General features: G+C 37.7%; 1 protein-coding gene across 3 annotated transcripts in view; it reads right to left on the bottom strand.

Annotated features, from left to right (window-relative positions):
- Nucleotides 1-24,392, bottom strand: part of LOC306862851 (NAD(P) transhydrogenase, mitochondrial-like) — a 46,921-nt gene that overhangs the window by 7,604 nt on the left and 14,925 nt on the right. For all 3 annotated transcript variants that reach the window (XM_079405887.1, XM_079405888.1, XM_079405889.1), the window contains exons 4-19: nt 23,738-23,955; nt 23,133-23,220; nt 22,855-22,943; nt 21,218-21,405; nt 19,425-19,558; nt 18,893-19,084; nt 18,499-18,652; nt 17,321-17,482; nt 13,765-13,875; nt 12,251-12,396; nt 11,523-11,718; nt 10,860-11,093; nt 7,072-7,232; nt 4,619-4,798; nt 3,629-3,788; nt 1,025-1,106 (exon numbers count right to left, since the gene is read on the bottom strand). In XM_079405887.1, the coding sequence (XP_079262013.1) occupies nt 1,025-1,106; nt 3,629-3,788; nt 4,619-4,798; nt 7,072-7,232; nt 10,860-11,093; nt 11,523-11,718; nt 12,251-12,396; nt 13,765-13,875; nt 17,321-17,482; nt 18,499-18,652; nt 18,893-19,084; nt 19,425-19,558; nt 21,218-21,405; nt 22,855-22,943; nt 23,133-23,220; nt 23,738-23,955 (2,495 nt within the window). The remainder of the gene's footprint in view (nt 1-1,024; nt 1,107-3,628; nt 3,789-4,618; nt 4,799-7,071; nt 7,233-10,859; nt 11,094-11,522; nt 11,719-12,250; nt 12,397-13,764; nt 13,876-17,320; nt 17,483-18,498; nt 18,653-18,892; nt 19,085-19,424; nt 19,559-21,217; nt 21,406-22,854; nt 22,944-23,132; nt 23,221-23,737; nt 23,956-24,392) is intronic.

Below are 24,392 nucleotides of genomic sequence, written 5' to 3'. Positions count from 1 at the left end.
CATTATAGATCACTTTGCTACTACTAATGTGTGGTCAACCCAAGTTCAAATCCGTCTCGACAGTCTCAACATGAGAAACTTTTACATCGCGTTGCATGTTCTCATTATTATGACAAATACTGAAAGCGCATGGTTGTTGAAGCATCTCTAGGGTCATGCACACAGTCTTTCCACGCCCTGCAACCCGAGAGGTGTCACTGGGAGTGTGGAAAGTATTGCGCAGCCTGCACCTGTCGCTCTGCTCTTCACCGGCTCTTTCACAGCACTGGGAGGCCTGGGGTACACTGCGCTCTCAGATCACAGGGCATTACACGTACACTGGAGAGGCAACAAAAGCCCCAGACAATAGAGCAACTGAATGATGATATTCAAAAGGCACTCTTTGAAATGGAGGAGTCCAACATGCGGAGAGAAACAGAGAGAGAAGCCTGCCATTCAGAGGTTCCCCAGACTGACCTGCAACTAATGAGTTCAAACACTCACCCAAGCAGTACTGACAAGACTCAGACCCCTCAGAGAGATTAAAATTTACAGACTAAACTATAAGGGAATTTTTTTTTTTTGTTAGTGTTTAAATATCAATTTATTTATTTGTTAATTAAAAATAAATAAATAAATAAAATTCACAGAAAACATTTTCTGTGAAAAACAAAGAAACTATTTTTTTTTTTTATTTCAAAACAAATGATAATTTAATAGATAAAATGCATTGACTTTTTTTTTTTTTTTTTTTTCCTACTTCAGAAACATTTCATGCAAGCGATTTGGAATTACAAGTGAAACAACGGAGAGAAAATAAAAGGAAAAGAAAGGGGAGATTCCAAGTGTCATCCAGTTCAATAATTCATAGGACACGGTTTACTAATAAGGGGTGTCCTGCATCCGCCACTGGGATGAATGGGAAATGTTAACGGATAGCTTTCTCCTGGTATCCTGGATCTTGTGGTGCACACGTGGCTTAATAAAAGGTGTCGAATAACAGTCAAGATTTGAAAATGACTGTAGATGTTTGAATATTTTTTACCTGACTTTCTTGCCCTGCTCAGTCAGTGACTTGACAAGATCAGCAATAGGATACTGAGCTTTCGCTGCACACAGACCATAACCTGAAGTAAAAGACACAGCAATTAAAAAGAGAAACACACCTAAACAGACATGCAAAAACCAGTCGCTATTACTATATATGAAGCCTAGGAAACACAATTTTGGAAAACTCTAATGAACTCTGCATGAACCAGACACATTTTTATTTTTAGTAATCATACCTCACCTTTTTTCAAAATGGGTCATGTGAATTGATTTTACCACAATAAATAATCCCGACTTATAAACAATAGGAAAAATCTGTTTTGAAAGTAAAGCAAACAAGAGACCTGCTCCCACTCATTTGTAATTCACAGATGAAATAACTTGAACGGTCATTAAAACTTGAATGACCTGCAGGATTATAAACAAACAGAAAAGAGGAGGAAATTGGTTCATGTTGAAATACATCTTTAATCTAAAGGCAGCTCTAGAATTTGTAATAATATTTCACAAAAGTTGTTATTTTTACACCCTTGGTGTAGTTTGATAGCAGCACAGAATTAGCTGAACTGGGATCAGAAAAAGTGCTGTGCAACAAAGGCAGAAAGACTCACTGATATGTCGCCAATAACCAATTTAGCACTTACAGTAAGGAAAAACAAATATAAATTCCTCACGTCAGTCATTTTAAAGCCTCTGTTACTACTGACATCTTTTGATAGGTTTGTCACAACAGCCTTCAAATCCTTCTGCTTAAACAAGCATGTCATGGTGCGTGCCGGCTAACCCTCCTCGCTCCTAATGATTTCTTTACAGCTCTTTTTTATAAAACAAAGACATTTCTCCTTGGGAAAACAGCCATGGTTGGCAAACTCCAAGCTTAAACAGAAAAGTCTTAAATGTTTTCACAGATGTCAATCAACTAAACTAACTATGACTACTTAAATTATACGAATGGGAACAAGGCCATGGCTTACTCAGTGTAAAGACTGAGCAGTCAAGGGAACCCCATTCAAAAAGGACAGACAACGCAATGGAGGTTGATGGATGGATTAAGCTGCGAATGAGGGGAGAAAATTTAAGTAGGTTCAATTATGTGTTATTTAGGAGTCCAGGACTCAACAAAAAGGCTGGACCGATCGTCCAGGGCCAGTGTGAGGGAGTAGCTACCATATCTAAATATTTGCCATATTTTATGTTCTGAACACTGTTGCGAAATCTGCAGTTAACATCAAATTAATATTATATAGCTAGTCTTTTGAAACATCACTTAGAATAGTGCACAAACATTATCAACAAGACTGTATATGTTTTGCACTGTGCCACAATGTTCCAATTAAAATAATAATAAAAATTATAAATGTATTTCTTATATATATTTGAATAAATAAATTTAATAAAAATAAATAAATCTTAAAAGAAAACAAAAACTTAAAGGGAAAAGAAAAAGCAACAAAAAAAACAAACAAACAAAAAAAATAAATCAATTTGCAAAGAAAGCAACAAAAACAGAACAACTAAAATAAAAAAAGGAAGAAAACAGCAAATAAAAACAAAGAAAACTTAACAGAAAAAAACAAGAATTAAACAAAAAAGGAAAAATTTCTCACATCCCTTTGTGGCTCATACCAACAGACCATGGTGCTCACGATGGTCAGGCCTTTGTTGTCAGTGAACATAGCACTTTCTCAGACATCTTGGCAGTGGCTAAACAGGCAACGGTCAAGAGGGAAAATTCTGGATGCCTCAGAACCTGTTGGACGGCCATTTGTTTTAAATAAAAGAGGCCGACTCGGTTGTGCTTGGCCCTGCAATCTTGTTTACTCTGGACCGCGCTGTTTACTATCGTTTCTCCTTTTCTTTCTGTTCATATTCCCACATCTTATCGCTCATCTTTTCCACTGTCCTGTCGCCTCCAAGGTCTTGATCTTCTTGACCTGCTGTCGGACCATAAAACACAACTATAAAATAGTCCGTTGTGGAGAACAAAGCAGCGTGAGAGTTGCTGCCATAGCAGGGGCCTCTGTAATGGCCTTCAGCAAAGAACCAGCCACAGAAAAATATTCAAGTACGACTAAATATTTATTTCCCAACTGAACTTGCATTGAAGATAAACAGTTAAAGTTCATCTGACACATCCTGCTCAATCAGCTGTATCTGGGCAAACGAAACATGGTGTGACCCTGCCAGAAGAGAAAACCTGACATCACCCTCCATAGTTCGGCTCACACGAACAATGCCACGTGAGGCCAACCGCAAAAAAAAAAAAAAAAAAAAAAAAAAAAACAGCGAAGAGTCGTCGAGCCCAGATTTAAAAAAAAAAAAAAAAAAAAAAAACCCACACAAATGTGTCTACGGCTTCAAAAGCTAGTGAGAATGCAAGACCACCTTAAAACAAGCCCCAGCAGGCCTCAGGGTGCATTCTGGGGGGTTTATCCCACACAGGAGGGGTCAGAAAATTACCAGTGATGTAATGGGGGTGAAGCGAGGTTGCTTTAACAGACATAACATAAAGGATCGTTTGAAGTCGCTGACGGTTCACTCCAGATCTAGTTGAAACTAAGATTTTCAGATGCGCAAGGCTACAAAGGGCCTCCATTACCTGGAACGATGATGATATTCTGAGCCTCCTTGATCATCTCCACCGACTGATCCACGTTGACCTCAGTGTGAGTACCTGTGATCTCCATGGGCTTGCCTCCGCCAGTGGATGAGGTGCCGTAGCCACCCAGAATAACGTTTGCCAGTGAGCGGTTCATGGCCTAGCGAGGAAAAAAAACAACAGAGTTTAGAAATCAGGATTGAAGATTATAAAGACCACCTCTCAGCGGAATAAAAAAAAGATTTGTCAAGAAAATGTGTGTCCAGATAGCCAAAATGATTCAAGTGATTAGTAAATAACTAATAACTAAATAATGACTCAAAACCTAGTAAATAACATTTTAGGCAGTTATTTTGCATAAATGTGAAGTATGTTGTCACTGGGTTTTCCATTTTGAGAACATCTGGCTTCTAATCCGACCTAAAATAATGAAAAGTTTGTGATATATTATACACTTCTTTTAAGAAATAAAAACTGCATTAAATTGATCAAAAGTGACACTAAGGACATTTATTTTACAAAAGATTTTGAAGGCCGCTTTTTTTTTTTTCTCACTTTACGTTCACATAATCCGGAAAAAAATATATCATGGTTTCCACAAAATATTGAGCAGCACAATTGTTTACTAAGAAATGTTTCTTGAGCACCAAATCTGTATATTGGAATGATTTCTGAAAAAAAAAAAAAAAAAAAAAAAAAAAAAAAAAAAAAAGTGTACTACCAATGTCACAATATTTGCTCAAATATTATTAACTCAAAACTCGTAGATTTTAAATATATATAAATGTAATTTACATTTAAATGTATTGTGTGCGTGTGTTTGTTTCATTAAAAGAATACATAGCTACTATTAGAGTTTGTGAGCTGGAGAAAACATTGCTACTGTTAGTTTAAGACCAATGACGACCACAAGGTTTAGACCACCATTCCAAATACAATAAGCACAAAACTACTTTATAAATAGGTGGAACTTCGAGACTGTGAACTTACCACACACATGATGTAGGAGAGGATGGCTCCAGAAGAGCCAATGAGGGCACCCACAATAGTCAGCAAGTTGTTATTGAGCAGAAAGCCTTCAGCACACAGGGCCCAGCCGGAATAGCTGTTTAGCACTGTGATCACCACGGGCATGTCGGCCCCTCCGATGGCGGCTGTCAGGGTCAGACCCTACAAAGAAAACGAAGAGCGGGGAGAGAAAGAGGGTCAGAGAGAGAAAAAAAAGGGTGGAGATCAAAGGTTACGGTGATGACAAGTGAGCAAAGCGCAACAGTAACTCAATTCCATCATTTAAACAAAAAGTCCACCAAAAGGAAAATCACAAGCCTGAGGTATGAGCTTTGTACACGGTTCGTTTTTATCAAACGAGTCTGTTCGTTTACACACTGGGTTATGATGCAAATAGGAAATGTGATATAGTGCATGCCAGAGCAACATATTTCACACATATTTGGTTGCAATGGGCTTCAATTAAGGCATGAGGTGTTTGTCAAAGCACAGTATTCGTTTCACTCGTCCGTGATATCATCCCTGTATTATTAAACAATGTATTTTCCTCAGGGAACAGGCCTAAACAAAGCCAGCTACCATGCATCATGTAAAAAAATACCTACGAACAAGCAGAAAGATATGGAGTCTTGAAGAATAATCACTGTAGAAAGAGCCAGACACCATACTGCAGGTGATTGTTTATCTTTATGGAGGTAAAAGGAGCTGTATAAAAATGTCAGCTTCCTGATTATTGACCAATGATGAAAGTCAATGTTTACCAGGACTCCAAAAGCCTTCCCTTGAAATTTCATGATTGTGGTTTACTTCTATCTGTCATCATATGGTGGTGTGCTCTTATGGGTTATATAAAATAAATAAAACTAAAGCCAAAGGGATTTGGGTTTCATGAGCTACAGGGTTTACCTACGTCATGCTGTTCTGAAAAGCTGAACAAAGTTGTATAGGCTACAGTGAGGGAAAAAAAATTATTTGATCCCCTGCTGATTTTGTACATTTGCCCACTGACAAAGCAATGATCAGTCTATAATTTTAATGGCAGGTTTATTTGAACAGTGAGAGACAGACTAACAACAAAAAAGTTTTAGAAAAACGCATTTCAAAGAAAGTTATAAATTGATTTGCATTTTAATGAGTCAAATAAGTATTTCACCCCTTGGCAAAACATGACCTAGTACTCTGTGGCAAACCCTTGTTGGCAATCAAAGAGGTCAGACTTTTCTTTTAGTTGGCCACCAGGTTTGCACACATCTCAGGAGGGATTTTGTCCCACTCCTCTTTCCAGATCCTCTCCGAGTCATTAAGGTTTCGAGGCTGACATTTGGCACCTCGAACCTTCAGCTCACTCCACAGATTTTCTATGGGATTATGGTCTGGAGACTGGCTAGGCCACTCCAGGATTGATTGCTTCTGTGGACAGGTTGTCTTTTATACAGGTAACAAACTGAGATTAGGAGCACTACCTTTAAGAGAGTGCTCCTAATCTCAGCTCCTTACCTGTACAAAAGACACCTGGGAGCCAGAAATCTTGCTGATAGATAGGGGATCAAGTACTTATTTGACTCATTAAAATGCTAATCAATTTACCGTATAACTTTTTTCAAATGCATTTTTCTGGATTTTTTGTTGTTATTCTGTCTCTCACTGTTCAAATAAACCTACCAATAAAATTATAGACTGATCATTTCTTTGTCAGGCAAACGTACAAAATCAGCAGGGGATCAAATAATTTTTACTTCACTATATAGTTGCACACAACCTTTTCAATCTCTAAACTCAGTCAAAATCTTAATCCTCATACCCCCAGTAAGTGGAATACTAACCAAATGTGTAATTTTATTTTTTTTAAAAACTGTCGCTATTTAAGATAGAGGTAGGTCAATATACTGGCTGATGGATCATGTCATATTTGGACATTTTCACTTGTTGATTCCTCCTAGCATCTCTTCCAAATCTACAGTTTCTTTAATGGATAGGGCACATCTTTAGAGTAATTTAAATGACTAATAAAGTAAAGAATTTAGAGTCAACACTATGCAAGACAGTGTTTTAAATTGTGCACATTTTAATGGGTAAACTGTATATGTACACAAATATATACACATACATATAATAGAGACTGGAAAAATGGAAAAAGCATGTATTCTTCCTCATTACAATTTATCTGCATAATTCCACAGAAAGTGCAAAATAAAAAGAACTTCAGTCCATACATATTTAAAAACTGTTATTATTAATATTACTGATAATAAAAACAATTTATTTAATTAAGCATTTTGGCCAATGGCTCAAACAATGCTATTTTTCAAATGATTATTTTATATAAATAAATAAGAAACGAAAGACATCTGAACCACCCAGCAACACTCAAGAAATTAATAAAAGATAATCTGGCAAAAAATTAACAATTTTAGAAGACTGTGTGAACAGCTTACCATGACAGCAGAGAGTGCAGACACGGAGCCCAGGCAGGTCAGGCCAGTGGTATAGCTGGGATCTAGCATGTAGGGGATCATGCCGCCCACACTGGCTGCCATGAGGGTGGCGTTCAATGCATGACGACCAGGAAGCATAAGGGGAGCCGAGTTCAGCAGACCTGCACGAGGAGGAAGTCGAGTGAGAAGAGCAACACAAAGTGGGTTAAGCATGTACGCAGGACACCATGTGCTCTTTGGGAACAGGATGAGTAAACTAAAATTAGGGTGAGAACTTCTTGGAAACGAGAAGCTTGTTTGAGTTGTGCTTTAAACAAAAGTACACAACTGCATGTCATGTTGTTAAAGTGCACTTTAAGCAGCTGCTAGTGCCCTGTAAACTATAATAATACGTACAAGACATATCATCAGCAAGAGACAAGTATGTGTGCACAGGAAAAACTCAGTAGGAGCTGTAATAATAATAATTCTACAGCATCTGCTGCGTAACAAGTTAGCGATACAGTTGGATTGGGTGATTATGTAGAGTACTCTACACTGGCCCCCCTTTTAGGCTGAAAGAAAAACTCACAAGGATAAAAATGAGACTTCTAATCTGCTTTATCAGTGTAGGCCTGCAGGCTTCAGAGCAGTAGTAGTGGTGGAGGAATGGGAAAGCTCCTGAAGATAATGCGTTCCAGCTTTGAGGGACAAGTGGAAAATGACTTGGGGGTGGGGGGGACTAATTAGTGCCAAATTCTGAGAGGTTCCGCCTGGCCAAGCTTTAAACATGAGGCATGTGTGGCACCGGTGGGCCAGTGAGTTAGCAAACAAAGCCGCACCAGACAAGGACGACCTAGACCCACGACATTGAAATTTCTAACAGGGCTGCACAATTAATAGAAATTAAACTAAACCACAATAACCCTAGTGCAAATATCAAACACAAAATCCTTGATTTAAATAATTAAATATATGCGTTGCGTATTTGAGAGTGAAGCGTGGCACTGTGTTCTTTTACATGTGATCAGCTCATGAGCCTGTGTTTTTTAGCATCTCTGAGAAGTTCCGTTCACAGTAAATGCACTCCACACCAACTTGTATTATAAATGAAAAATGCTTATAAACCAACTGTTGCCAAAAGAGAAGTTAAGGGCTCACTATGGTTTTCCTCCAAAATAAAAGCTCAATGGTTTAACCTCTGAAAATGAACAAACGATTGTATAGAAAAATTTAAACTATTAAAAACACTTCACTTGAAATTTTTCAAAAAGTGTTTGTTTTCCTATAAACAACAAGGGCCTCGATATTTCGAGTAAGGATATACTCTTTCAGCTGTCTGTATCAGGTTTCAAATATTTAGGGATAAATATTACACAGGGATTCTCTAACCTTTACAAAGAGAACTTTGCTCCTTTAATTAAAGTTAAAACTAGACCTCAAAAAATGGAACGTTTCTCATCATTTATATGGGGTGGAAAAACACCTAGGATTCGGAAGGAATTTCTCCAAAGACAAAAATCAAGGTGGATTAGCACTTCCTAATTTTAGGTATTATTATTGGGCTGCAAATATTTCAAAAGTACTTTATTGGCTTCAGATCCCCAAAGATGTCTGGTGTATTTCAAAGGCGAATTCTTGTATTTCTTCATCTCTTCCTGTTTTAGCTTTATCCAAATTGCCCATTTGTATTTCACTGTATACTCAGTGCCCAGTTGTAGCAAACACCCTCAAGATTTGGTTTCAATTTAGACAATGTTTTGGTTTCAAAGATTTCTCCATAACCAGCCCTATATGCAAGAATCACCCATTCCTTCCAGGTCAATTGGACTCAGTATTTAGTCAATGGCAACATTTGGGCCTTGTCAAATTCAGTGATCTTTTTATTAATGACGTTTTTGCCCCATTCTCAACTCTCTCTTCAAAATACAAACTGCCGAGATCACATTTGTTTAGATATTTTCAAGTTCGGCATCTAATGCAAAACCATTGTCCCACATATCCCTCCACTCCTCTTAGTACAGGATTGGATGCAGTTTTAAATATTCCCTTACATTTGAAGGGAGTAATTTCTAATGTATATAAAACTTTAATGTCAATAAAAATAAAAAAAATTAATCTAGACAAAATGCATGCAGAATGGTCAAAGGATTTGGGAATGGATATATCAGAGGAAACCTGGCACAATGCATTACTAGAGTGAATGGAACAACCTCCTGTACTCATTTAGGTTTAATTCAGTTCAAGGTCCTCCATAGAATTTACTACAGTAAGGGTCGTCTTTCCAAGATAGACACAAATGTAACTGACACATGTGAGCGATGTCGCTCTGCTGAAACAGATTTGGCTCATATGTTTTGGGCTTGCCCTAGACTGTTTGCTTACTGGACAACTATATTTACAATTTTGTCTGAGGCATATAGTAAAGATATTAGGCCTAGTTTTGAAATGGCTGTTTTTGGAGTACCTGAACAAGGCACAGTCATGTCCAAAAATTGTCAAGACGCTTGTGCTTTCGCGTGTCTTTTGGCTCGGAGAAGAATATTACTTGATTGGAAATCAAGTAAGCCACCGTTAGTTTCACTCTGGCTTAGAGATGTAATGCGGTTTTTAAAATTGGAGAAAATTAAATATTCTCTTACAGGATACACCAAACGTTTTTATTCAGTATGGACCCCTATGATCTCATATTTTGTAAAAGGTGTAACTCTTCCCCCAAACTAAAATTAATAGTAAAATTAAAAGACCTGTGCATACTTAAACGGATAACACAACCAAACCCAATGTGCTAACATTGATGTTAAGTATTTCCTTACTGTTTGTACTATAAAAGCTTTGTGATTTATTTATTTTTATTTATATATTTTTTTTTGGGGGGGGTTGTGGCAAGAGGGAGTAGAAGGGGGGGAAAAAAATAGAAAAGATTAAGAGAATGTTTGTCAACTCTTTGTATATAATGCCACCCTGTTCTTCCTTCAATAAAAAAAAAATTATATTTATATATATATATATAAAAACACTTCACTTGGAAAGTTAGTATAACATTAATGGTAATAGGAATATTTCATGTAATATTTGTATTTAATAATACGTATTATTGTTATTATTAGTTAGTGGTGATATAATAAATTAGGCTTTTCAGTCAAATTGTGCATTCTTATAAACAAAACTGGAACTTTATCAGAAAAATCAACCAGGTTTTTTTTCCCTAAAAATATTGAGAACTGTTTAAAACAGACAAAACAGAAGCAGTGTTTCTGTTTGCCCATAAATGAAAAATCTGTCATCATTTACGCACTCATTTTGTTCCAAACTTGAATGGCTTGTGAACACAGATGATGAAAAAATGTCTTTGGGCCTTATTGACTTTCATTGCATGGACAAAAACTGTTCTTCAAAATATCTTATGTATTCCACAAAAAAAGTCAGTCATACTGGTTTGAAACATCAAAGTGACTGAATTTTGACAGAATTATCACTTTCGGGTGAACTATCGGGTCACACTTTGTTGCTGGTTCATTAATAGTGAGAATTGGACCTTAAAATAATGACTTTTGCCTCAAACTACTAATTTAATTAATAGTTAGCAAGGTAGTTGTTAAGTTTAGGTATTGGATATGATTAGGGATGTAGAATATGGACATGGAGAATATGTGCTTTATAAATGCTAATAAACAGCCAATGTTAACAATAGGCACTAATAAGATAGTTACTAATAAGAAACTAGTTAATAGTGAGAATTGGTCCCTATACTAAAGTGTTACCGAGCTATCCCTTTAATTGTTATTATATAACCAAACAAGCAGGACCTTGAAGTTTGCCATAAGCCACCAGAGATCCGCTGAATGTGACTCCACCGATGTAGGTCCCCAGGTAGGCCACAATTTTAGTGAGGTTGGCCGCAGGATCGGTTGCAAAGTGTGGATACTCCACCATGTACTCTGCCACGCAGGTTAGCACGGCCGCCAAACCCACCAGACTGTGGAAAGCGGCGACGAGCTGTGGCAGGTCCGAGATCTCAATCTTCTTGGCGATGGCCAAACCTGCAAACAACAAAGGAGAACTCAGGCCTGCTGGTAAACGGGTCACATCCGATGAAGCAGTGTGTGTGTTGATGTGAATCTGGAGCACAGGTTGGGGGAAGGGTGTGTAGGGGGCATGTTTGGGGCGGGCTGAGACCTCAGGGTGGAAGCATCTGGAATCAAGCAGACTTCTGGTTTGAGCTAGGGCTGCTTGGGACAGTTTAAACTATGTTCCAGCAGGTTTCCAGGAATAATTAGCAATTTAGATTAGAAATGACTGGCTACAAAGCGTGATGCCGTGCTGTGTGACTCACACGACCTGATGACCATTACCTGCTTTTGCGGGGAAATCACAAGGTTATTTACCATTTACATTCACACACTTGGAGGTTCAAAAGCTGCTGACTAAAGGAGAAATGCATGCAGACACAAGCACACAAGTGTACTCACCAGCAGTGCCACCCACCGCCATGGCCGCACTCATCTGTGCCATGAGCTCAGGAGAAGGTTTCAGCGCTCCGAAAGTAGCGGCAATGCCACCGGCCACTCCGATCATGCCCAGGGTGTTACCGAGACGGGCCGTGGACTGGGTGGACAGACCCGCAAGAGCCCCCACGCAGCATAACCCGGAGCCCAAGTACATCATCTGCACACAAAGAGGTTTACAGGAAGTGAGGAAACAAATCCTTCAGAATTAATTTCTCTATAGAACAACTACAGTATATAACTAGATTTTCACCATGGCCAGGAAGTTACTATGGTGTTCTGAGCTGAATTTATCATGTTGCTACGCATCTTTGATAGGTTTAATTTTTGAGCTTCTGTCATTATTATTAATACCCTTAATTTATTAATTTTAATAAATTGTATTTTTTATACATTTTAAATTAATTAATTCATTTTAATTGTATAAATTTTTAGTAGTACTTAGTACTTCAATGTAAATAAAAAAAAAATGTTGACAACTAAATGAAATAAGCTTAATTTTTTCCATCTTATATAAAAAAAGTTTTTTTTTTCAGTTAATAAAAATTATTTGGAATAATTTAAAAACAGTCCTCACTGTAAGTTCAAACCAAGGCACTTGAACAAGTTGCATAATTTGAGGCAAAATCCATGTCCATAGTACAAATGGTGCAGTTTACTTGCAATAAACTAATAAAGTAATGCAGTCTTACCTGTTCAATGTTGTAGCCGCTTTGAAGGGCGACCCCATAACCCCCAACAAACAAACCAGCAGGAAGAAGATACAAGTAGTTGTATTCTGGAGGATCAGTGGGCCGCTTGAACATGTCCAACATCCTCTGAGTAACCAAGAAACCACCTGATCCAAAAAAATTATAATAAATTTAGTAAGAACACAGTATAAACACAGGACATCAACATCCCGTTTGTGATAAGCTTAATTTTTTTTTTATATTAATAAATCAAATTCTTCATTTTAAACATCAAGTCATTCAAATGTGTAAAATAACTTAATTGAGTTGCAGAAGGATGCCATGAAGAATGACGGGAGTCACTCATCTGCTGCTCATTAGCAAAGTATTTCGAAACCGGCATGTGATTGCATTTACATCCATTTTCCTGGCTTACACAGTCCTAGCTAAGCAACTTACTAGGACGATTACCAAACCAAAGCTTTTCATTCGAAACTCAGACGGATATCCAGTTTCACTCAAACCTTAGTGACCCGTTCCTCTGAGGATCCCGGTGAAATATTTAAACTCAGAAGTGAATGCACTTAAGATGGTTGAACAATGTATACAGCATTAGAAAGAACGTTCCGTTTTCCCACAATTAAATGTGAAGGATATCCAGACATTACAGTCAGGGCCAAAGAATAAAATATGTTTTCATTCCTGTCATTAATGGAGCAGGTTCACCATAAATTCCTCGTCTTTTATTGAAATTAAATTGGAAAGGGCAATTGTTATTTTTTCCCCTGCATGCACTTGTAACAATAAAAACGGTCGAAAAGAGGATAGGAAAAAGCGACCAGAATGTCCATATTTCAAACTCTAAGGTTTATGGGTAATGGAACTGTGGGACGAAACGCCATGTATGAGGAATCGAAATAACAAAAACCATCTTTCAACTGAAATTAAACACCTGCCTTTTGAGAAGATAAATATATAAATTCAAACACTTTATGTGCACTGGAACACATATCAAAAAGCTGTTATTGTAGCATGATGAAAAATGGCTGTAAAATCCTAGTAGCAAGCCATTAAATCACTAACACACCCTCTGACCTGGACTGGCGTCTTGGCCAACCGTACCAAGAGGCAGAATGAAGGGGTCATTGGATTCAGGATGGCATTTTGGCCAACTGCCCACTTCAAGCCATTTTTTCCCCTTTTCCTTCTTAATGGCCCTGTTAGTTGGTTTTGAGCAGAGCCTGATTTATGACATGACCGAGGCTCTTTGAAGCAAAACTGCTGCGCTGACATCTCCTGCTACAGGTGTGAGGTTTGACGGACTAAACTATTCCACCTGGAAGGAACGGAATACGCCGCTCTTCTCACGAACACAAGATGCAGGGCAGCCAGAGGGCAGCGAGCGGCCCGCGTGCACAGCCCTCACCTGCACGCATCTGTAACCTTACTCGACTTTCAGCCTCCGACATTTTAGCAATGTTTTATCTTGCCTTTCGCTGTTGGCAGGTACAGGATGGTGTGTTCAGTGCACTCACCGGCGATGTTGACAGAGGAGATGAAAGCAGCCAGTACGGCCAGGGTCTCGGCTGTGCAGCTAGGGAGTAATCCACCACCCATGAGGGAGAGCCCACCAACAGCAGTCAAACCTGAAAACACACAACATCCATGTTATTTTCACAAACAAACTAAATAAATTGTATTTAAATTGTAATACATTTTGTAATATTTTAAATAAAAAAATAAAAAAAATAAAAAACGCTTTCAATTCAAATAATGTTGTTCTTGAAAAAATCATCTTAATTTAAAATAAATACATAAAATGGATTTAAATAGTAATCCATTTTAATTTTAAAAACTGTTCTGCCTTAAATTTTATGAAGTTATTTCTTAAAATAAAATTGAGAAAATAAAATTGGGTGCTGATAACAATTACTAAACTATAATGAGAGATTTGCAATATATGTTGACTGCAATAAATAGCATTCCATGAGATACGTTACTAATTTAGAATGACAAAGAACATAACTTTTTAAAAAATCAAATTCAATTTAAAAAAAAAAAAAAAAAAAAAAAAAAAAAAGTTTGATTGCAAAAACTCACATTTTATCAGAATACACCACCAATTTTGAATGGCATGAATAAAAATGTAGTTTAATATAATAATTTATTTTTATTATAAATAAATTATTTAAATATTGAAATAGTAATTCATTTGAATTATATTTCATTTAAAAAAAATAACCGTATCTTCTATTTAGATTTCATAAAGGTTTTTTTTTTTTTTTTTATAAAATTAAAAATATATATATTTGGTGCCAATAACAGCTACTAATAGAGATAAGCAATAAATGTTGAATTATTATTTTTTTAAATAGCATTTCATGGGAATGAACCACTAATTTTTAAATGGCTGAAAAAAACTTTTTAAATAAAGTTTAATTACAAAATTCACATTTTATCAGAATACACCACTAATTTTGAATGAAATACATAAATCTTATTTTTTAATTTAAAAAAAAAACATTTTTACCAATGCATATGCTGATAACACCTATATAAGCTACATAAAAACAAAAATAAACATTTCATCAGAATTTGAGCAAGATGTAATCATTACATCCATGCTAACTAATAAAGCATATATGGATAAATATTTTTGACAATTTGCATTTGTTTCCAGATTTGCTCAAAGTACAACTACATCAAGCAATAAAAAAAAAAAAGGCTTATGACAACCGTTCCAGTCATTTCCCCCTCTAATAAAGCACAATTCCACTAGACATCTTACGTAATATGCTTGATGCTGGTACAGCACGCTCAGCGCTCAAAACAAGTCGTTTGTAACTCATTTTGATCGGGAATTAACGAGGACAACACTGGCATCCCCAAGGGAAATCTGATAACAATCACCTCTTTAATCGTTTTCAAATGCTTCCGCGGCATCGACTGGACTGACCAAACCTGAGGTGGCCCTGATAGTTAGCGGTATCTTAAGTCAATGGAGTGTGTAACTGTTGGTAAGCATTTCCTCTCACTTTGTAATTCTAAAGTAACAATTGATCACAGACCAGCTCGCAGGCCAAGAGCACGCTACCACAACACTGCAGGAAACGCAACAGACGATTTGTAAACCTAAGCAGGCACGAACCGCCACACACGCACCCAGACATGCAAAGGTCTGGATAGCTGTAAAATAAAACCCTTGGATGAAAATGAAAGATGCCGGAGTCTGCTCGAAATCCACTAACGGATTGCTGTTGTTCTAATGGCTGGATAATATTTCAGATTTTCTGTGATCATGGAGAATAAAGCGATGAGATGGTTGGAAAGCAGGGCTGTTTTAAGCAATGACACATCCATTATCACCCAAATGGACCCAAAACCAATATCTAATAGCCTAAGCTCATCAGTAAAGATTCCTTGGATCAGGTGATGTTCAAACGTTCATATCAAGCAATGTGGAGTCATTCTGATTCACCAGTTTCAGGTAGATTAAAGAGCAAGAGAGGAACTCTACTCCACCAGGACCAAGAGAGTAACTTTATGCTTCTGGAACAATTCTCCCACACTTTCAATGAGAATGAGAAATTCCACATTAGTGGCTTAACGTCTCGGTCACTTTTGTGAGCGTTTCATTACTTCTGGCACCGAAAGAAGCAAATTCCAACTCGCTCACATTTCCAGACCTGTGAAAGACAGTTCAATAAGTGTCAAATATGTAACACCTCATACGCAAATACGACACAGAAAAGCAGGAGACTGTCTCTACAAGACTAATAAAGTAATTCACAGGAAGTGTGCAGTAGGTCGAGGCAAACTAATTGCTTCAGTTGATTCCCCACACTCTTGATGTGAAGTTTATAGCTCTCTTGATATAAAGGACTCTTTAATGCAGACCACCAAGGACTTGGTGGTGTTAAAAACAATGAAACCTTTCCTGGTTTCTCAGCATGCTGAGAGAAATGAATAAAAGCTTAACGAAGCACAGAAGCATCCTTGATCTGCCTGAATGATGATGGCGTGGCCTTCTGAAGACCGTTGAACCCTGGGACCTTAAGTCTAGACTAATGAAGAGCTGAATTCGCCACTTAACAGGTGGGCTACGATGGCCCATCACAGACACAAACTCAAGGGTGGGAAGAAAAAAAAATTAGGTGACAGTTTCTGCCTATTAAAGCAAGTGGGTAATTCACACCCACTTGAGAGCCCTCTATAGCTAAAGGGCAAACTGAGATGAAGAAAAAGCGCTTTGATGACCTGTACTTGAGATAAAATGAGATCCTGTGACATTTCAAAATTTACTATGAGAAATTTCAATAGTTTCTCCTTCTCTATCAACAATATACAGTGGTGGCCATAATTATTACAACACCAGTACTTTCACCAGCTAAAAAATGGTTAAGTCAGTTGTTTCTATATTTTGCTGTAGTGTGCCAGTAGGAAATATCTGTTTAGATTTCCAAACATTCATTTTGCCATTAATTGAAATAATCCAGTGAGATTTGTGTTTGTACAAGGAGTTTGACAACAGCCAGTGCTCCACACAGAGAGCAAAAGCTCAGTAATGATAAAAGGTTTAGGCACTTGTGTAAAAATGCTGTAAAATGAGGACGCTGTCAAAAAATAATGTCATAAACAGATTTTATCAATTAACTTCTCTTAACTAAATTAAATCAACATTTGGTGTGACCACCCTTTGCGTTTAAAGCAGCTTTTGCCCTAGTTGCACTTGCTCATAGTTTTTCCAGGTAGGTTTCTTGAAGCATCTTGGAGACATTGCCACAGTTCTTCTGGATTTAGTCGGTCTCAGTTTGTTGTGTTTCTTAATGTTATTCCAGACAGACTGGATGATGATCAGATCAGATCAGATCTCAGTGTGGAGCACTGGTTGTTGTCAGACTCCTTGTGCAAACAAAAATCTCACTGGATTATTACAATTAATGGCAAAATAAATGTTTGGAAAACTAAACTGATATTTCCTACTGACACACTACAGCAAAAGATAGAAATAACAGATTTAAAAAAAATTTTAGCAGGTTTTTTTAATTTTATTTTTTACCTTTAATACCGTAAATATATATAAAAACTTACCAGAAATGGCATTTGTAACAGACATAAGTGGGGAGTGAAGAGCAGGAGTGACACCCCATACGGTGTGGTATCCCACGATTCCCGCCAGGCCAAAGGTTGTAACCATCTGAGTGAAAGCAGCATTGGGAGCACACAACCCAAGACCAATCGCTGAAGCCAGACCTGGGTAGAAATCACGATGTCAAACATTATGGGTTTGTTTTTCAGTAAAGGTCATTTTGACTGCACAGACAAATCAGCCGAGTGCCAGGGGCAATGTGTCCTGTTTATACATCCCATAATCCTCTAAAAACATCAACATTGCTGTGGGTCTTGTACACGTGCCACCTCAACTCTAATATAGGGAACATTTGCTGCCCGACTCGTTAAATTTTCAAACTTTAAAAATTTGTGCATTAAGCTGGGGAAAAAAGTCCAATAACTACTTTTTGGTAAATATATAGATAAATAAGATTTCATTAGTTGGTTTATTTATAAAAGAATATAAATGATTAATAATAATAATAATAATAATAATAATAATAATAATAATGACAAATACTGGCATTATAGTTGGCATTATTATATAAATACTAGGCATTATTAGGTGACCAATCGCGATTACAAAAGGCAGCGATTTCAGCCTTCCGAGCAAGTCCGGTTTCTCTGTACCTATGCTCATACAGATACAGGAAAACCATGAAAGGGCAGGAAGATCTCATTTGCATGTTTGTTTATCAGCCGGTGTTTATTTACGTGCGGCTTGTCTGAGTGAGGAAGTGAGCGCTTTGATGTGAAGCCAAAGTTGCCTCTCCTCACACAAGCGGTCCTCAGGCGTCTGCAACCAATAGAATTCATTTGCGTGTCGTTTAGTTTAGCGGGGCTTTGGAGTCTAATCACATCTTGGGACAAAGCGGCCAAACAGGGGAGCTGCTATTTTTGGAATTTCTTAGCAATGCAGATTGTTAAGTGGATAAAAGGAAGAAAATAAAAATCGGATTAATCTCAAAGGCAATAAGGGGGCCGCTTTAAACGTACACGGCAACCTTATTAACATAGTTCAGTGTCAGAGACCACCAATGCAGCGGTCTCTTCTTCTTAAAACACAAGGGGAGCCGCTTTCATATCAACCCCAGGGGGGACCCAGAGAGATCCGGCGGGAAGAGGAAGGCAGGGAGGGCAGCCGGACTCTGATTTACCTCCGGTGTAAGCCCCAGCTGTGGTGAGCGTGGCTCTGAAGGGCGAGATGTCAGCTGCCCTTTCCTTCGCCAGCTCCTGGATAGACTTTTGTTTTGGAGGTGCTGCCACTGGGACGTTGTTAGGTTGTGGTGCAGGGAAAAGCACTTTTCCGTCCTGTAGACAGACAGAGAGAGAGTGAGAGCCAGAATTCAAATAACACCACAACTCAACTCCTTGAAAGCTAAACGAGCGACAGAGAGATATTGAGTCATAAGTTTCAAGCGGCTCAGGGGTGTAAAAACTCATTTTAGGTTTTGTATATAACTGAAAGAAAGGTTTTACTGATTTAGGATGTGACCTGTAACATGCAACACAATTAAGAATGTTTATGTAAAATAAAATAAAATGGTTTACCTGCATAACTATTGAACCTCGGATGACGTGGTCCATTGTGCCATAATCAAACTCGTTTTTGACATTAAAGTGAAAAACTTCCTTGTCCGGGCTGATGGCACGGATGAGTTTGATGATGTTGTTAGAGTATAATGTGCTGGCCTGAGTTGGGAGGCGACTGGGAAGATCATTATACCCAACGTGGATCACACCCTATAGGAAAGTACAAAATACATTTAATGAAATAAGACAGACAAACATGCGAACATATACATAACATATAAACATGCGATTAAAAAAGTCTGCCAAATGCAATGTAAATGAAAATGTTTAAAAAGAACAGCATTTATTTGAAATAGATAAAAATAAAAATAAAAAGTTATAAACATTCTAAAGTCTTTAAAATTTGAAATGTCTTCATGACACTTGATAAGTCTAAATACATTGATCCTGAATAAAACAAATACCTTATTGACCCCTGAATGTTCCTGGCAAACACATGAAGCTCATGCAAGACCCCCAAGTTGTTGTTGTACTGTTGCAGTGTACTCACTTTGTGAACGGAGAGATCTCCAGGAACCGTGGTCTCGATGTTGCCCCCAGCTTCTGCAGCCAGGTCCACCACCACTGAACCATCTTTCATGGTCTCCACCATTTCCTTAGTAATCAGCACAGGGGCCTTCCGACCTGCATAATTTCAGCACAGTGAGACTGGTAAACCAAAACCATGACTGATATGCATTTAATAAGACTCCGCTGATGTGCCTTTTATCCGTGCAACCTAATATACTGATAAGCTGCTTTGCGGCTTGTTGGTTTTAAAAGAAAAACGCTATTCTGATAAAAGTGGAACAGATTGCATGCGTTTTACCAATCTGAGCATGCTAAAAACTGCCAGGTATGTAGTGTACAAAAAGGCCAACTGGTGGCTCCATAGCTTCAGGGATGGAAATAAAAATCACATTGGAGTGACACCAGGAGTGTGCACAAGCATGCAAGGGTCAACGGAACTGACTTCAAATGCCAGTGGTACTGAACAACCAACACAAACTGGAAAAACTCTCTGCCAAAAGTGCCAATCTAAAGCAAGAGCGGCAAAACCACCTATGAAACTTCATAAACATTCTCTGTTATAGACACCTGATTTATATTAGCTTTCAGTCATGGGGATTAAAACAAAACATGAAGCACATCTGCAGCCACAGAGCTGTTAAATTGGTAATTGCGCTGTACGTAATTAGTTATGTCGGGTAATCTGTTTCCCTTTTCAAATGCCAGCAAAAGTCATACAAGTACCAACTTAAGGATCCTGAGATAAACCAGGATCACGGTTAAAAGAATAGTTCAAATGTAAACTTAAAATTGACATTTACTCACCCTCATGTAGTTTTAAAACAAAATGTCCATGAAATTTTTCCATGAAAAGCAACATAATGAACTTAAGAATCATCATTTTTCCCCCCCAGTTCATCATGACTAGACTGACAAGCTCCAAAATAGACAAGGAAGCACTATAAAAGCACCATAAAAGTAGTCCACAAGTTTTGTTTGCCATATTCCAAGTCTCTTGAAATCAAACAATAGGTTTATATGATGGAGAGACCAAAATTAAGTGAACCAATGATAATCTTCATGTCTGCTGCAGCTCTTCGATAGTAAATTCACAAATTTTCAATTAGCTTTTAGTGATGCATGTTTTTTTCCTTGCCATCTGCAAAAAGATATTCCTGTTTGTTTGTCGGCAAAAGTCTTTCAACAGCTCTAGGGCTTTTCTGAAAACTACAGATTGTACTTTCACATTTTTGTAGTGTCGCTTAAGAATAGTCTGATCGATTTATTAATAAATAAATAAATAAACAGCCAACCTTTATTCAAATCCCATACTGCCAGTGGTGATTTACCCCTGCCTCTATGACGCAGACATCAATAACAGGTTGGACATCATATTTTATTGTAAAGCAACAGTAAAGGTGATGGAAACTAGTTGATTTTGACTTAAAAGCTTTCAAACAAGAATACAGCCAATATGGAGACATATGGACTATTTTGTGCTGCTTTTTGGGCCTTCTGAACTTGACAGCCTATGGTCACTAAAGAAAAAAAAAAATTGTTTGCATTTCACAGAAAAAAAAATGCAGCATAAAGATTTGGAACATAAGGCTGAGTAAATAAAGTAAAATCTAAATTTCTGTCTGAACTCTTCCTTTAAAAAGTCAAATGGAAAAATAAGAGCATGTGCAAACACCACAAGACTTACTATCTGCAAGAGTACATGCCAAAGAGGGCATGTGATGGAAAAAGAGGCAGATGAGATGAAAAGTGAATGAATGCTGCAGGTGTGCGTACCGGGAATAAGCGCAGTAGTGATAATGATGTCAACATCCAAACACTGCTTGGCAAACAACTTCATCTCTGCCTCGATGAACTCCTTGGACATCTCCTTAGCGTAACCGCCCTGGCCTTCTCCTGACTCCTTCAAGTCCACCTCCAGGGGCTCGGCACCCAGGGACTTGAACTGCTCCAGCGCAGCCGCTCTGGAAGAAGAGGACAAGACTAATGCAACACTGCCACCGAGAGGAAGCTTGCTGAAACTGACGCTGATGGAATCAGTCAAGCAGATGAAGTTTCAACTTATGTTCCATAGCACAGAAAGGATGTGATTTCTAACTAAATACACCAAACTTGGCTCATGCTGTAAGATCATAGTCATTAAATCATAGTAAAATGTAGCTTTTTTTTTTTTTAAATCTCTACATTTCAAACCATTTTGGCAGGATTAGCTATGACATGACTGTTTTCTTGCACAAGACCTTTTTATGTCTATGTTTTGGGGGGAGGAAATAGAAAAAAAAAAAAAAAAGTAAAAGTTTCAGATAAAACAAACATCATAAATCTAAACTAGAGCGGAACGGTGACTCAAAACTCAAATTTATAAATACTGACAAAAATTGGAAATAAAAGAGCATCTGTCAGATTAAAAAAGGGGGGAAAATAAACAGATCATTTAGCTGCAAGCGAGAATCGTCAGGGTGAATTACTGGAAAAAAGGAACGCATGTTATAGGCCAACTCACATTTGGCAATTGTGATAAAAGTTGTTGTGGTTAACTATGAACACAATGCAATGTGGTTCTAAAGGTGTTATGGCGCCCCCTAGCTCTACAAATTGACTACTAAGATCTGGAATCAGACTGTCCTTGTGTCCTTAAAGGGTTAGTTCTGTGTTTTACTCACCCTCAAAGCATCCTAGGTGTATACGACTTTCGTCTTTCAGACAAATTCAATTGGAGTTATATCAAAAATTGTCCTGGCCCCTTACAATGGGGTAAGCGGGTGTTTTTAGTCAGTAGTCCAGAAGACGTGAAAAAATGCATGCATCCATAATAAAACGTGCCTCACATGGCTCCAGGGGGTGAATGAAGGCCTCCTGTAGCAAATCCTTGCATTTTTGTAAGACAAATATCCATATTTCAAACACTTTTCTCACTTCCGCTGACTTATGTTACAAAAATGCATGAATTTGCTACAGGAGGCCTTTATTCAAATAGTTTTATAAAGTTTTTTTTTTTTGTTTTTGTTTTTGCATGAAATTAAAAATACACTAACTTTGTGAACTATTACTACAACTTAAAACAACTAACCCATTTTAATTCATTTTAAAATGTTAAAAAGCTATTCATGTGATAGAAAAGACAAATTTTCAGAAGCCATTACGTCAGACTTCAGTGTCACATGATCCTTCAGAAATCATTCTTATATGCTGATCAAGAAACATTTCATATTATCATCAATATTGAAAACATTTGTGTTGCTTAATATGTTTGTGGAAAACATGATAAATAGTTTTTAGGATTTTTTGAAGAATAAATTTCAAAACAGGCTTTACTGTCACTTTTATTCTAGTTAATACATGAATAAAAGTATTAGCTTCTTTCAAAAAAAATTAAATAAAAACTTGAATAACTAAGTTGTATGACTTAGTACCTGGTGTCAAATCCCCTGACAATGGCACCCATAGCACGGGCAGAGCCAGCAGCGGCCAACCCAGCCACTCCACCTCCAATGATCAACACCTGCCAATAAGAACAGCCTTTTTAAAATTCAAACTCTGAAATAAACAGAAAAAATCTAATTTGGGAAAGTATGAACAGTGCTAATATCTTCATCCAAGAGCTAATGTGAGAAGTGAACGGCAATGAATCAAGCAATAAAAATAAAAAAAACTTTCTGGACGTGTGTGTGTGTGGTTATGCCAAGCATACCTTAGCAGGAGGAACCTTCCCAGCGGCTGTGATCTGACCAGTAAAGAAGCGGCCAAAGTTGTTGGCTGCCAGGACCACGGCTTTATAACTGCCAAGAAAAACAGACGCACATCAGTCACAGCTGCTGATGAGGCAGGAATCAAGGCACTTTACGCTGGCCACAAATCTCACATTTGTTGACACTAATGACATTCAAGGTTTTAGTAAACGGGTCACAGCAGACTGGCTGGTGAAGTCGGACTATTTGTCTAGTATTTCCCACTAAAAATAATAATAGTAAATTAAAAAACAAATAATACAAAATATATTTAGGCAAGACACCACAGATGAATAAGGCAATTTTTTTTAACTTACTTCAAATGATTACAGGACATTACATTCTGTATTAAATGTTATAAAATATCTTTAAATACCCAAATGAGGAATTATCTCATTTAAATTTAAAAACAAAGGTTTTGACTGTAGTGTCTTGCCTTGAAAATAAAAATAAGCTCTATTATTATATGTAGTAGTAGTAGTAGTAGTAGCATTAACACCGTTATATAATACAATATATTTTTAAAAAAATCATTATGCTCTTTTTTTCTTGCTTTAGATGGCCTTACCCAGCAATGTTGGCCATGGAACTGAGGGCGTCATAACCCTGAGCAATAGTAACACGGGGCACCTGATCCATGGCCAGGACGGTGGCTTTGCGCTGGGACAAGTGGTCCATCAGCTCAGGGTTCTGAGCGGGATAGACAAAACTGACGAGGGTGGCTCCTTCACTCATGAGGTCGGCCTCATGAACTCCCAGAGCGGAGTTCAACATGGGGGCACGCACCTGTGGCGAACGACCGTTGATGAAGATGCAGTTAAGTCAAGGTAACATACAGTTGTGTTCAAAATAATAGCAGTCCAATATCAATCACTGTTTTTGGTAGAAACTATATTTCTACATGGAAAATATTTTACTAGTAGGTGTGGTAGAGTAACAGAAAACCAACAGACCCAACAGTCATGACATGCATGCTGTTGATTCTGTGTAGTTGAATCATTAATTGAAAAGGGCGTGTTCAAAGTAATAGCAGTGTGGGGTTTAATTAGAGAGGTAAACCTCTGTGAAAAAACTGGTGTCAAACAAGTGGCTCTTATTTAAGGATGAAGGCACCAAAACCAGAAAGATGTGGAAGAAAACAGTAAACTACCATTCCAATGGATCGAAGAACAGCCAAAATGGCAAAGACTCGGCAAATGATCAGCTCCACTGTGATCAAAGAA

This window comes from Barbus barbus (assembly GCF_936440315.1).
Source record: "Barbus barbus genome assembly, chromosome: 43".
NCBI lineage: Eukaryota > Metazoa > Chordata > Actinopteri > Cypriniformes > Cyprinidae > Barbus > Barbus barbus.
This window is presented reverse-complemented; position numbering and strand designations above follow the sequence as displayed.